We start from the raw sequence: 14,919 nt of genomic DNA, 5'->3' as shown, positions 1-14,919 counted from the left end.
GGATGACAGTGAGCTGGGAAGGCACAGGAAGTCCACGTCACTGGCCCCATGTCCCTGCAGGGAGGGGAGCAGTGTAGTCACTCCAGCTCCTCCACAGCCCAGTTCTGCTCCTCCCCGAGGAAACCCTGGTGGCCAGGAAGATGCCACGGGTCAAACCCTACGGAAGACCTACAAGAGGCTTTTTCCTCCTTTAAGGAGTCAGCCACAAATGAGCCTGTGTTTGCGGCCCCAAAACTCAGTTCATCTATCGCCGTGCCTCTGGGTTGGGTTCCTCTCCCAGGGATGAGAGAGGCTTCCCGAATGCTCCCTTGCAGTGCATAGACTGTGCAGGGGCCTGGCACCCTTGCCTGGGTGTGCTGTGCTGTCCACACTGGGAGCAGTTCTTCTAGGATCTGCCAAGATCCCTCCAGCTGCGAGACCAGTGTCAAGCGAGGAAACCCTGTTCTCGTGTCCTCCCCACTGCGTGGCTGCCTCCAGCCGTTCCTGGGCCGGGGGCAGCACCGAGGAAGGGTGAAGGGTATGGGAAGACTCTAACCTCCAGAACCCCAGCTGATCAGTTGAGACATTCAGCTGAGTGAGCCTATGGGGACAATACGGATGCCCACCTCGGTGACAGAGAACACGGCACAAGTTTAAATATTCTATGAGTAATTTCTCAGCCCAAGTGGGCTGCAGTTGGGACAGCTGAAGGACACTGCAGCCCCAGAGCAGGTGAGGCGGGCCCTCCTCGCAAGCTCGGTGTGCCCCTGAATTCCTCCGCCATCTCTGCAGCCCACTCACCTGCCCCTGACCCCGCCTCCTTCTCCCTCAGCCGGGCTGGTGGTGGGTCGAGATTTATTCAAAGGGAGAAATTCCTTTGTCCACTAGCCTGAGAATAAGACTTCACCGCAGTGGGACAAAAACAAAACATAATGGAATGAAACTAAACAAAACAACCGGCTTGTCAGCAGTCCAGCCTCCCTGCTCTGCCTCCTTCCCCGGTGCCAGCTTCGCCTCTCTCCCCCACCTGCCCTCTCCTCCCACCCCCGCCCGCTGGCCTCTGTAGCTGGTTCCTGGGATTTGGGGTTTCCTTCATTCTTCACATAGGACACTTGCATTAGGTAGTTTTATATTTGTGGGTTTGCTGCCCCTTGTTACAGCCAGTTTTTTTGTGATGGTGAGGGTGGGTCTTCTCTTCTGAGGAGAGAGCTTGACCCTCAGGCACCTGAGTTGCACATGAATCTGGGACCCTTTGAGGGAGAGCAGAATTTGCCCCATTAGATCCAGGGCTTCCTGTGGAGGAAATGTGGTTTGTCTCTCCTACCAAATGAACGCCCTGTGTTCTCTGCTTTGCAGAAACCTGCCCAAGGGGGTGAGCGTGGGGCCCTGCTGCCCACGTGGGGATAGTGGGAAGGGCATCCTGGAAGCCAGCTACAGCCGGGTTGGTGACGGCACTGCTCCTGCCTCTGCCTGCCTTGGGGACACGCTCCTCTCTGCCGTGTGGCCTCTGCTGTGGACCAGCCTTTAAAGCACTGGCTCAGCTGAGGCAGGGTCAGAACATTTAGAGTTAATGTTTTGCTGAGAAACTTAAAAAACTAGGAAAAAACCAAGCAAGGCCTCGGAGAGAGTGTGACCCACGGACAAGGGGTGGGGGCCCTGGAGCTCCAAGGGGCTCCTGTGTGTGGCCTGGAGGCTCCTGTTTCCTCCCCTCCCAGCCAGCTGCTGGGACCTGGTCCACCGAGGGGTCACTCAGTGCAGCCTAAAGGCATGCTATGCCTGTGCCGAAACGGCCCCTCTAACATGGGCTTCTCTCCTCTCTCTCGGGACCAACTCCGCGGCCGAGCCTGAGCCCCGGGCGTCACTCTCGACTCTTCATTCAAACTTTCCTGACACCATACGGCAGAGTTCACTCTAAAATAAACCTAATAATTTACTTATTGAAATAAGATAAGAGTAAAGAGGAAGGCTTTATGTTTTAATTAATTTTTTTAAAATTGGAAGAGAAAATGAAGCCTTGGAATAAGTGGTGGCTCTCCTGCTCTGTGCCCCTCTCTCCTGACAGCCGGCTGCATCCGCTGGGGGGTGGGTGTGCCACCTGGTCACTGCCACCTGGGTCCCCAGCCCAGGCCTGTTTCCTTAGGCACAGGAATGGCAGATTCTGGTGCCTCGACATGTGGAATTAAGAATAAAACGCCCACTAAACCATTAACTGGTTATTCAAACAAAACTCAAATTTGTACTGGAACTACAATGCTGCCTGGACAGGGTGATTCTCATCTCTTGTTCTGTGGGTCTCTGCCGGTGTCCCAGGCTCAGCCTAACTTGTCCAACGAGGTATGTGGCCCAGGGTCTTGTGTTGCTCCGCCACACAGGGGCTCCCATGCAGAAAGGGAGTGACCCACCGTGGCCCGTAGAGGTGCGGGAACGGTTTGGTCGGCGGCAGTTCCTGGACGCTTAGCCTGGAGCCGCCTTTGGGCATCAGGGGCCCTCGCTTTAGTGTGGGAAGTTCCCCCTCTCACCGTCAGAGGGCGGGCAACCGCTGGAGGAGAGGGGACCCTTCCCCAAGGTAGGAAAAGGTCTAGAGGAAGGGCCTGGTTCCTGGGCTGTTCTCCAAGTGCCCCCGAGCGAGACCCAGATTTGGGGCTGAGGACAGGACATAACACTGCTGAGGGAGACCGGCTGGGCACCAGGATGTGCCCATCCCACACGCCCTCTGTGGCCAAACAGCCTGTATTGTGTTGGAAGCAAGTCCTGTGATCTGGGAACTGTCCCAGGTGGCCTCAGGGACTGGGGCACAGCTAGGAAGACTGGGCATTGTCACTCTGGAGGGAGCACAGAGACTGGGCAAGACCCTTGGTCTGAGGGCTGGGGGTGGGGCTCTAAGTGTGCATTAAGCAAGGGGACAGGCTTCCTCCTTGGCCGCCCTGGGGTGGGGGTTGGGGGAGGCTGATCAGGTTAAGGGAGGATCGTATTTGGCCTGTTTGCTGAGGCCTAAGTGCTGCCTAAGGGAAGGGGAGCATCGGCCCTGAGACACCCATCCCACATCCGGCCAGAGGCACATTCCTCCGCCTTCCTTCAGCTTAGCAGCCCCTCTCCTGCCATCACTCCACCCAGGACCCGGCCCCGAAGGCAGGCCCCCTGCCAGCTGCCTTCACGCCATCACTCCACGCAGGACCCGGCCCCGAAGGCAGGCCCCCTGCCAGCTGCCTTCACGCCATCACTCCACCCAGGACCCGGCCTCGAAGGCAGGCCCCCTGCCAGCTGCCTTCACGCCATCACTCCACCCAGGACCCGGCCCCGAAGGCAGGCCCCCTGCCAGCTGCCTTCACGCCATCACTCCACGCAGGACCCGGCCCCGAAGGCAGGCCCCCTGCCAGCTGCCTTCACGACCAGCTCTGGAAACACAGAAAAGGAGTGATCTGGGCAGCCCTGTTCCTTCTCTCTCCTCTGAGTAAGCCCCCAGCCCCTGGATTCTCTCCTTCCCTCTCCTCACTCTGAACAGCCTGCCAGGTGTGGCCCGGGGCTGCCAGTGAGGGTCAGGAACATCTGGAGTGGAGGCTCCAGAGGAGGAGGGAGTGAAGGGTCCAAGGCATGCCTGGAGGGAACTCCTGGGCTAGGATATGTGGCCTTCCTTTTCCTTCCTACTCCCTGTGACTCAGTCAGCAGTAGCTTTCGGAAGTCTAGAATATTCCTGCTCCCACCAGCAATAATAATGGAGCAGGGCCCTGAAGCCCTGCCTCTGCTGGTCCCAAGAACCCAATCATAGTGATTGATTTGACTAGATGCTTTTCCTCCTGGGACCCCTGAGTTTCTGAGCGCGCACTGGCATCTCCCGGGCCAGTGTCCCACCACATAACTGAGGATGTGGCTTCAGGCCCATGCCACCCCCTCGGAGACAGACCTCATCACACACCGGGTCCAAGGATGCTCTCTGGGCCTTATCCGGTGAGACCGAACCAAGCCAAGTATTGATTTGAGAGAAAGATGTTGGGTGGATAATGGTTAGGGGATCCTATTTCTTTCTTTTCCTGTTCAGAGAACACCTCTCCTCCGCCTCACCCCGCTGGAAGGCAGAGGCCGGATGAGGGAGAGTGTTCTCATCGGTCACCCAGGGACGCCTCCATCCCCCTGGTCTCCTTCCAGGAGCTCAGGACTATGAAGCCTCTGGGAACAAGGTCCCCCTCTCCCACCAAAGCAAGCACTCCCAACATCTTCACCTCTCCGTGTATTCTTAGAGCCAGTCAATATGATTAATTTTACATGCGCGTAATTTCCTGCTGTTGCCGCGAAGCCCTCCCTGCCTCGCGCATCAGCAGCGACATGATACAGTTTCTGGTTATACTGGTCAACCAAGATATTGATATTATTAATAATGGATATCTATATGCTGACCTTTGTCCACACAACTGAATCACTCTGGGCTGGCTGTCACATTTCTTTAAGAGGTATTGATAAGCCCATTACTGGAAGGGCATGTACAATCTTAGGTGTGTGCTTCCCACTCACCTTCAAGCATCTCCTCTGAAAATCTACCCCAGTTGGTCGAGCCAGTGTGGGTACAGTGGCGTATGCAAGAAAGAGTCCGTTTGCAGGTTCTTGTGTGGTGAGTGTGTGTGCCTGGATGGGTGGGTGAACATGTATATGAGAGTGTGCATGTGCGTGTGTGCATGAATGTGAGCGTGTGAGCCTGTCTTGAATGCTGGCCCTTTTAGAGCTGATCAAATAGTCAATTAGAGCATTATAGGGAGGTAGCAGAATCAGAGAGTTCCTACAAATACACTGTGATGTAGTGTTTGATCTTTAGATGCCTCTTGTCTCCTAGGACTTGCGCAGGAGGCTTGGCTTTATAAGGATATTATTAGGTTGATTCCTCGTTCTCTCAATGTACCTGCCAGGCAAGAGACAGTACTCACTGGGAGCAGGCTGGCCAGAACTTGCCATGGGAAGGTGTGCTGAAGGCCATGCTGCAGAGTTGACTTTGGGGGCACACCACCCCTAGCCTCGGTCTTTTTCTATGCAGCAGCAGCAATGAATCCTGCTCCCGTTTCTTAAGGCTGGAGATGAGAGGTTGACTTAGCTCAACCTCTGCACCTTCTGCACTGAAACTCCCAGTCATGGGAGTGCTTGCCATTCCTCAAGGCCTTATCCTTTATTACACATGGGGTATGACCCTCTGGCTATCAGTAGGGTTCTGTGGGAGAATGCACACTTTGTGTGTTCACCTGTGTGTGTTGCACAGGCACACATATCTCATTGCTACCTCTCTCTGTTATGCTGTCATTCCCACCTGCACAAACAGTGGAGTCAGGGACAGCACCTCTATCAAATTAGTCTACAGTGATCCTTTCCTGTTTGGACACAGACACGCTCACTTGTTGGGGTAGACGCTTTACTAGGCCTTGTGAAGGGAAGCCAGCTAGCTAGAGAGATCTTTTGGATCCTCAGACATAGTGTATGAATAAACCAGACATGGATTAATTAGGTGTGACTGCATCATTAAATTAGAATAATGAACAAACAGCCACGTATGGCATTCAAATCTGCCTAGAATGACTCCAAGGGTTGCTTTCAAGTGAGTCACCTGTCAGTGTATCGGTTTTGGGAACTCTGGAGAGTAAGGGTCCTGACATATCTTAAGAAGTGGATTCTTTAGGCACCACCTATCCCACCAAGGTGAGAAGCATCCTTCAATGGGCACTCAGACTCCACAACCAAATCCAAACAATGGCTTGGTTCAATACAGCATCATCTATGCACGCTTCAGCTGCAAGCATTTCTCAGAGTGAAATACGACGGGAGCACAGGTGCTCCAGAGACAGGAGGGAGAAGGTAAGAGGTGTAGGCAGAGGATGTGAAATGTATCGATCCCATAATATTTATGTGGATGTGCACAAACACATACAGACACACTCACACATACACACCTTTTGCATTTCCATGAACGCTTTTTCCTTTGGTCGACACTCCCCATTCCAGCCAGATAGATTTGAAGGTGAACTGAGTCTCAGTTGTGTAATTTTAAAAACAGCTGCTGAACAGCAGCCCCTTGCCCTCAGCAGACAACACGTCTCACAACCCCCCTCCTAGGACAGAGCAGCTATGCAGAAAGAATTGTCTTTAGCAAAGAGGATGACGCCAACAGCTTAGAGAGAGGGAAGAAAAGGGGAAGGACGCTTGCTAGCTGCCTGGCTGGGGAGCTGGGGGATAGCCTAATGCATGGGGGCTTTGTTAGTAAGATCTGTTAAGTATCTAGGAACCTTTGATCTGGAGATGCTTTTAACAAAGGTGATAATTAATTAAAGCCAAGCGGATTGCAATAAAGTAACATCACATCAGTTGATGCGCTGTCCAGAATCGGCCTTCAAAGTGTCTGTCATTTAACTCTTGCTGGATGCCAGCTCATTATCAATTTTTCCCCCCTGAGCTTTGATCAATATTTTTGGCTGTTTCATCCTCACAGTACCAGAACGATGTCTTTCTCCTTGGGGCAGCCATTTATTTACATCTTGCAGTTGTCCACATAGGACGTGTTCCTGAGTGGAGTTGCTGGGAATCACTCCATTTAAGAGCATTCATCAGCTCATGCTGGAGGGGAGATACAGGGGGAGAATAAGAGAAGCCAAGTGTGGAGCAGGTGAAAGGGGAGAAGACCTGTGAATATGTGGTCCAGAAAGCATCCCCTTCTACTACTCACAGAGGGACCCAGAAAGGAGGGCACTTACCCTGGGCCTGCCCACCTGGCTGTCCGGTTGGTTTCTGTGGGCAGGGCTGCAGCTTGAGCTTTATCCCCATCCAGGGCCACTGGAAACTGGATGGGTGGAGAAGGAGGATGCCCTTAGGGCAAGCAATCTAGAGATTCCTCTGCCACTATTTCTGTCCCTATCACTGTCTTTCTGACCTGGCATCTTTAACTGCACCCCTATGTTGCCAAGTGAAACATGGACCTATCCCTTTGGTTCTTACTCTGGGCTTTGCATGGGCACTTTAAATGGCAAAGAGAAAAAAGAAAGGAGATGCAGGATGATGATAAGTGGGCTGCAACTAAGTAGGGGGGCTCTGTTTCCCTCCCCTAGGCTATTTGGGTAGAATTTGATGTTTTCTGTGATTCTTGGAGAGTCTGTGCATTGAGAGGCTTGTAGAAAAGGCAATGGTAAAGGGGGGTGGCGGTCAATAAGCTTTTCTTGTAGAGAGTCCATAAGGTGGGGAGCCGGATCCCTGCCACACCCTGCTTGCCTTTGGGGGAAGTGCAGCATTCTGCTTGCAAGGCTCAGCATGACTGACTTGGCCATGTCGTGTGTGTGTGTGTGTGTGTGTGTGTGTGTGTTTGAAAAGTAGGGCTGGGATGTCAAGGGGCAGCTGGTGGGGAAGGGAATGCAGTGGGTGGGTGGAGGGAATTATCTCTGCAGAGAGTGGGGCTCTGTAGCTTGCCACTCAGATCCTGGATAGCAATAGGTGAGCAGAGGAAAGCAAGCCTGCGGAGGGTGACGTGTGTGGGGAAATGAAACCCTCTTCCAAACTTGGACTTCCGTGTGGGGATATCAGACAGATAAATAAGAGCACACCTCCACCTCGGAACTTAGATCATTGACAAATCCAAGCCACGAGTTCTAAGGTGAGCGAGTACAGAATCGCAAGGACAGTATCATTGTCCCCAGATTTTCTCCTTTTCTCCATCAACCATCTTCCTGATCATGCATATAGGCTTTAGGATGAAATTACCTCTAATATCATCTCCAAGCCACTTGCATTTGTCATCTCTTGTCTGCAGACAGACAGACAGACAGACAGACACACACACACACACAAACACACTCACACCAACACCCACACAGGCTGCAGCATCTTCCCTCCCTCAATCTTCCAGTACCCACAGAAACACACAGATTTTCACACTCCTTAGCTCTTCTCTCTGCATGTCACATGGGATTTCCCTTCCAAGTTCAGAAGCTGCTGCAGTCGCAGCCCCTGTCAACCAGCGCTCCCAGCTTCCAGCTGGCATTGTGGCCCTACAACTCTCAGTTTTCCTTTTTCTTTTCTTGCCCAGGATATTGGGCCTCCCTCTCTGTTGCATCTCCTTTTCTATAGCCTGCCTACTCCAAATTCTGTTCAGTGAGGTCTCTTCTGGGTCAGTTTGGAAACCGACCAACTTCTGATGACATGGAATGTGTGAGTTGTACAGTGTTTTCCCCCAATCCATCTGAGGCAAGTAGGACCAGCTCTCAACCAAGGAGGTAGTGTTGTCTTGAACATCTTCTAAGTGATCGCTCAGAAACCCCTCTCCCCTCCTGGTATATAAATGGTAATAACGGGGATGATGATGCTAATAATAGTGACAGCAATGGCCACAATCAAGTTGCTGGAGTGTATAGAGATCATTGGGCATCAAGAATGCCCCGGAAACCAACCCTTTGAAAGCATTCTGATAACTCTACAACATGCCTGTGAGGGGCATATCTACAGCATGCGTTTTTGTCATTGTTTTCCTTTGGGTTGTTTTCAAGCCATGACTTCACTCAAGAAAAGCTTTTTCTTTTCGTTGTGTTTTTACGTTGGAGAAGCCATGAACATCCAGCCAACTGGAGCAGGTGGAGAGAGTGAAAGTATGCCAAGGGGGTTCTTTCAACCTAATCTAGAATTCCCATTAAAATTGGGGGAGGGGAGAGGGTTAACATCTCCCTGTTGAATTGCAAAAAAATCTAGGCCAGCTCTGGTTCCCATATGTGTGGGATGCGCTTAGTCATGCTCTCACATGGATGCATATACGTGCACATGTGCATATTAATTTATCTCTGTGCTGATTCTGAGGAATTCTGTTTAAAAGAGAAATGAAATCATGTAGAAGCAGCAAAAAAACACTAGTCGCTTAAATAAAGCAATAATTTCCCAATAACTTTTTCTTTACTCCTAAATAGGACACTCATCAACATCTGGAATTTGAAGGGTTGTTTTTTTTTATGGGGCTGTTGGTGTGGTTTACTTTAGCTTTGTTTCTAATGATTACTATTGCTTATTTTCTTTAGTGAAATTTACTTTAAAAAAAAACACTTGTCTCTTTTTCTTATTATAGCTATCCCATTTTCCATACCTCTTTCTCACAAGGCATATCTTTCTTCTAAAAACTGTAGGTGTGTGCCCAGCCGTTCTACCAGTCTTTTCCTGGACAGAAATGAATTTTTATTTTTCAAAATAATTTTAAAAAGTTTGTCTTCATTGAGCCTGTGTGAATACTTCAGCTTCACTGTCTCTGAGACTCATTTGAAAACAGAAATCAGAGCCTCACTGGCTTTAATTCACCTATCTCAGGAAAAGAAGAACGAGCCCTCTCAGCTCAAGTCAAGTGGTGGAAACTCAATGTTCTTAGAATTGTTACATTTTACATGAAAATACAAGACATAATTTTATGTAGATGGTCACACATCACCAAAAAATATTCATGACCCTTGCCCTTCCTCCCAGTTACACCCCAAATCACAGGGCGTTATGCATTTTCTAGTCAGGTGCCGTTGAACTGAGAGGTTGTGCATCTGGCGATGAGTATATTTTAGAACGATGTACTCTCTAGAGCTCAGTCCACATAAGGTTCCACTCCTCTGTCCCCAGCCTTCCTCTGGATGTAGTAGGAAAGTATGAGGAGGGGCTAAAGTTTCTGAAGCTGTGGCTCCTGGGTTGGGAGCCCTCGGGGCTGCCAGTAGACTAGATTTTCCTCCATGCAGCCGGGGAAAATCTCGATGTAGAGTGGTTATCCAGGCCACAGATGTGTTCTGACTAGTTAACAAGAGGGATTATAATATAGACTTGGCTGTTTAGATTAAAATGCATTGCAGGCTCCAGCAACAAGCACGTATCAGTAGTAAAGACTGTTTAAACCTTTGGGGACAGCCCTATGTTTAGATTACATTAATTCATAAATATTATACTAAATACCACTTAAATTGGACTTAAATGACTTCAAAGATAATGCATTATAATATAGCTATCCAGAGAGCACTAGTCTTTATGTCTCCCAGTAACTCAGTCTTCACTGCCTTTTATCCTGCTAGGCAAGACCAAAGTTATGAATGGATTGCGGGCTTATTCATGTGTGATCTGCTATGTATGTGTGTGTTAGCAGTCAAGGATATTTGTGTGCATGTATATATTTTCAGTCACTGACTCTGTTTTTCCTCCAGGAAATAAAAAGAGAAGAGAAATGAATAAAAAGTGGGAGAAAGGAAGAATTAGAGTAGTGGGTGACCTGTTCCCTTCTTCAAGGGAGAAAAATTCTATAGGAAGGGGTAAAGTTGGTCCTGAGCTTACTTCTGCTGCTACCCCGGGAGTTTGGCTCTTTCCTCTTAAATCAATAGCACAATGTCTTTCTCTTTGGGGCCTGGGGAAACCATCTTTCTCAAAGTGCTTCTAATGGGGGAAAAAGAAGACTCAGAGTTAGCTGCGAGAGTTTGTATTAAACTGGGTTTTCTTCTTTGGGTGCTGTTTCTTCAAATTGTAATCCTGGGGCTTTTTTCCCTTTCTCTCTCAGCCTAGTGCCCAGATCTACCCCTGCCCAATTGCTTTCTGGTCTCCAGGGGGTAAATTTACCTTTACAGTAATTACCCCAGTCCACAACTGATATTTGCTGCCTCCCCAGCTCAACAGCCTTTCTCTGATATGGCTGGGTTTGCTTCACAACACCCACCCACTACTTCCTCCACAGACTCCCAATTTGACTGGAGTAATTGCCTTTTAAGGTTCATTCTACGCATGGCAGGTATTCCATTAACCCTTAGAATGCTTTCCTTCTTTAGTTACCTGAAATAGCAGGTGGCCAGCAAATGGATATCCACCTGAAATCACATGCATTCCATTTAATTCTTATTTATTTTTCTTTCTTTCTTTTTTTTTTTTAACTAATAACATACATATGACATCCACTTTGGAGGCTACTATCCCGTGATGTCCCTCAATCCCAGTACAATTTATTAGAAGTTAGAAATTCAAGAAGGGGAAAGAGTCACAAATATGCCCGGAAACCAGGCTTAACAAAGGCATGTTTCTATCCCTAGCCTCCTGTTGTCAATTTAGAGTTGGGGAAAATTTAGAAACCAAATGCAACCCTCATTCTTCAAGCCTCATCATGCTTTTTGACTTAACAGTAATTAATCACCAATGGCAAGCGAGTAATTTTTTAAGGTGGCCAGAGGCTTATTATTATTATTTTTTATCAAGCTTAGCTAATAAATCAGACTATATCACTGAAGGAGGAGTTCAAACTCTTCTAGGACTGAATAAAACAGACCTCAAAAACTGTCTCATTTATTCAGCTCTCTTGGAGCTTCCAGGCACTGGTAGGAATATTGTGGCCCAACCTTGCCTATAAAAATATGAGGAAGGAGAGGCAGGAAGTTTCATGGGGAAAAAAAATGCTCAGGCTCTGAAGGGTGAGCTGCGACAACGAGGCACCCAGCATGCCGGGGCCAACGGGCCTGCCTTCCCACAGAGTAAGTCAGTTTAGGGAAAGAATAATTTAGAATATGAAGTTTTGCTTGTCCTAGGAATCCTGACCAGATAGGTGTATATATACATGATGCATATAATATAATTATATTGTAACCTTCTCTACCTTCTTGATACAAATGATGATAATTCTTCTCTGCTACAATACAAGGGAGTACAAATGACAGTAGAAACTGTGATGATACCAGCAAGAAGGTCTCATGAGAAGAAAGCAAGGAATATTGTTAAAGTTTATCTTCATTTGAAATAAAGCAGCAAATAAAGTGCTCCAACCCAGATCTCACAGGAAGCTCAGTTCTTCACAACTGTCTTTTGCCTCTAGTGGGTTCTGATTCTTTTTCTAAGTTTAAAATCTGAAATTGGCACATGAACTGCTTATTTAGATGCATAAAGGATTTCCCTATCTATGCTTTTTAATTTTCACTATCTCTATTTTTAAATTAGGGGGCTTGTTACAATGACAAAGGTTTGATACAAACATTGATTAGCATCTAGGGAGCTTGACTGGAAAGGGAAAAACTACAAAGATATGGTTAACTTGAGGGGGGGGGAAATATTATTTCAAACACTGCTTCCCCATTCCACCTTTCCAGTTTCTCTTCTGAACATTTTCTCCATATTGGATAAAGGTTGGTTTCTTTCTCCATTACAGCCCCTATTCCCACCCCACCCCAACAAACCCAGTATATTTCCATTCTGCTGTATTTTTGTGCTACTCAACATGCCATTAACTTTAAGATTTACTCCTCAGCAGGCAAGCTAGAAGATGTTAAAGCCAATAAAAACTGCTCTCTGGGACTCCAACTATGAAGAGTTTGGAGCTGTGCTTAGTATTCGGATGAAGGGGGGGCTGGAGAAGGAGGGAGGTTGTGATAGTGAAAACCACTGCTGCTTAGAAAGCCAGACAGCTCTGCGCTCTGCACCTAATGTGCCGGAGGATCAGCTCTGTTCATAGCCCATTTGTGGCCAAGGATGAGGCTGCTCTCTCTGTGTGGGTGGGTTTGCGTGTGCATGTGCGTGTGTGTGTTTTCATCATTAAAACCACCAGCTCTAACACAGTATCTTCAGTGGCTCTCCACACTACTGTTTATTAAAAACAGAACGTGCATACACATCCCTTACAACTTCCTTAGACTGGTGCTCCTTCCCTGCCTGATGATCAATCTCTCTCAGAAAGCATTTAACTTGCCCACACAGCTCCAGCCCCGATTAATCCCCACTGCACATCCTATACATTACTGTTACAGAGCGCTGGACTAATTTCATCACCCACCAGCCACCCACACACATTCTACAACTGAACACATCTGCCTTAAAGATAATAAAACAAGGAGAAAACAGGCAGGCTGCAGACAATTCCCATGACCACTTTCCTAAAAAGTTGCTGGGTTTTAATTCTTTGATTATTCTGTCTCCCCTCCCCCAAGCACTCACTGGCAATGATTGCTTCAAGGGAGAGAAATAATGTACTATAAACCTCTCTGCATGGTGAGTTTGGGATCATTTAGGCTACACCCTTTCAAATGCATATCTTGCACACACAGATTTTTCCCTCAAAGCCCCGCTTTTCTGAGAAGGGGGAATCATTGGGGAGGCTTCCCTGACTCCCCACTCCACCCAGGGGATGGCTGGTTCCTTGCTAATTCTCGCCTTAGGTTTTGTCCCTCCTTCCTTCAAATATCTACCCCCCTCCCCCACCACTTACACCACAACCACATTATTGAGGTACACAGCTCGACAGGGAGAGTTTACTGTGAAATTGATAGCGAAATAAAAATATCTCTGGATCTGTCACCTCTCTCCTTTTTAGACGGCTGCGTTCTGCTACTCTGGCCCGGAGCGAAGGAGACCACCAAATCTCCTCTTAGTATTTTCAGCACCACGGCGATGGACAGCACCCTCAGTGCCTGGCGGGCTGCGCGCCTGCCAGTCTCCTGCTCAGCGTCCCGGGCTCAGCCGGTGCAGCTGTCCCCATCCCAATCATTCAAATCGCTGTATCCAAAAATACAAGCCCCGTTTACCCTCGACCCTCTCTTTTTCTATTCATCTTCTGCTCCCACTGCTCTCTCCACGGCACCGCTTCTATCAGCCCTTTTCCCAAAACCCAGCCTTGCCCCAGCAAACAGCTCCCCACGCACCCCAGTCCTGGTCTCTGCTGCCCGAGCGCCTCCTTCCTCGGCGTCCGCCCGAGGCTCCCTCTCGCGCCGTCTCCTGTTCGTCCGTCGCCGGCCGGCTAGCCCGCCCGCCCGCTCCTTCTCCCCGGCAAAGTTGGGAGGGTAAGGTGCACTCACCTTTGTGCATGCCTGTGAACCTGTCCTTCAGAACCGTAAGCTCGTAGATCTTGCCGAACTCCTCGAAGAGGGGCTTGAGGTCCTTCTCATCCAGGTTGCGGGGGATCTGCCCAATGAACAGCTTGATGGCATCGTGGTCCTTCATGGGAATGGTCGACGGGTTCCCCGGGCTGTGGCTTAATCCGTTCATGTGCCCGGCGCTGCCCGGGCTGCTGCCGAGCCCGTTGGTACTGAGGCTCGCGTTGTCAGCCTGTCCGTTTGCTAACGTGGCCATCTTTATATACATAGAGAAAATCTTCTTTCCTTTTATTCTTTCTCGCTCGCACTCTCTCGCTCCTCTCCCTCGCAAGCTCGCTCGCGCTCACACACGCACACGCATACACACACTCGGCTTCTCTCCCCCTCGGTTTCTCTGTACCTCGCTCTCTGCTCTCTCTCTTTCTCCTCTCTTCTCTCGCTCGCTCGCGCTCGCTCTCCCCTCTCCTCCCGCTCGTTCCCTCCCTCTCCTCTCTTCTCTCTCTTTCGGTCTGATCTGATTTTTTTTTTCTTTCTTTTTTTCCTCTTTCTTTCGCTCTTTTTTCTTTCTTTCTTTCTTTCTTTTTTTTTAAAAAATTTTTTTACATTGAACAGACAAGATCTCTGTCCTTTCCGTTTAAACAGGCTGGACCGGTTCAAGTTCCCAGTCAGACCAGGGGTGGGGGCGGCGAGTGTGCGCTCACTAAGGAGGGAGACGCGGGGCCGGAGAGAAGCTGCGGGCGGGGGGACTCCCGCGCGGCGGCGGGCGGCGGCCCGGAGCAGGGCGGCGTGGGGCGGTGCCGCCCAGCGCGCCTCCCCCGTCGGCGGCCCCGGCGAGCGGCGGTGGTACAGTCCGAGACGGCCCCCGGCTATAAATAGCGCCAGGCGCATGGCTCTTCGGGAGGCGCTGAGATTCCGGCGCGGCGGCCGCGGGGAGTGGGTTCCCGTTAGAAACAGGGTTATTGGCCTCCTCTTTGCCTTTTTGGGGTTCTTTTTTGTAATAGCAGCAGGTGCAACTTTTTTTGAATCTTAAAAACATAGGTTTTTCATTTTCGTGTTGTTCGCTAGGGGGGCGTTATCCACCGAGCTGTGCTCTGTTGGGGCGCCAGGCTTTCGAAGCAAAGGCAGGGATGGCGGGCGGGGC

At 49.6% G+C, this 14,919-nt stretch overlaps 1 protein-coding gene across 35 annotated transcripts in view; it reads right to left on the bottom strand.

Moving 5' to 3' along the window:
• The window catches only part of CELF4 (CUGBP Elav-like family member 4), a 307,270-nt gene extending 292,928 nt beyond the window's left edge, over window positions 1-14,342 (bottom strand). For 9 of the 35 annotated variants that reach the window (XM_066353599.1, XM_066353586.1, XM_066353597.1 and 6 more), the window contains exon 1: window positions 13,761-14,336. In XM_066353599.1, the coding sequence (XP_066209696.1) occupies window positions 13,761-14,046 (286 nt within the window). In that variant the 5' untranslated portion in view covers window positions 14,047-14,336. Of the gene's footprint in view, window positions 1-13,760 lie in introns of all 35 variants that reach the window. The other 26 variants (XM_066353594.1, XM_066353606.1, XM_066353596.1 and 23 more) reach the window with 8 other exon arrangements.
• Window positions 14,343-14,919: the final 577 nt, after the last annotated feature.

The sequence above is a fragment of the Saccopteryx leptura genome, chromosome 11 (genome assembly GCF_036850995.1).
Source record: "Saccopteryx leptura isolate mSacLep1 chromosome 11, mSacLep1_pri_phased_curated, whole genome shotgun sequence".
Taxonomy (NCBI): Eukaryota; Metazoa; Chordata; class Mammalia; order Chiroptera; family Emballonuridae; genus Saccopteryx; species Saccopteryx leptura.
Note: the sequence above shows the minus strand (reverse complement) of the source record. Positions and strands in the feature narration are given on the sequence as shown.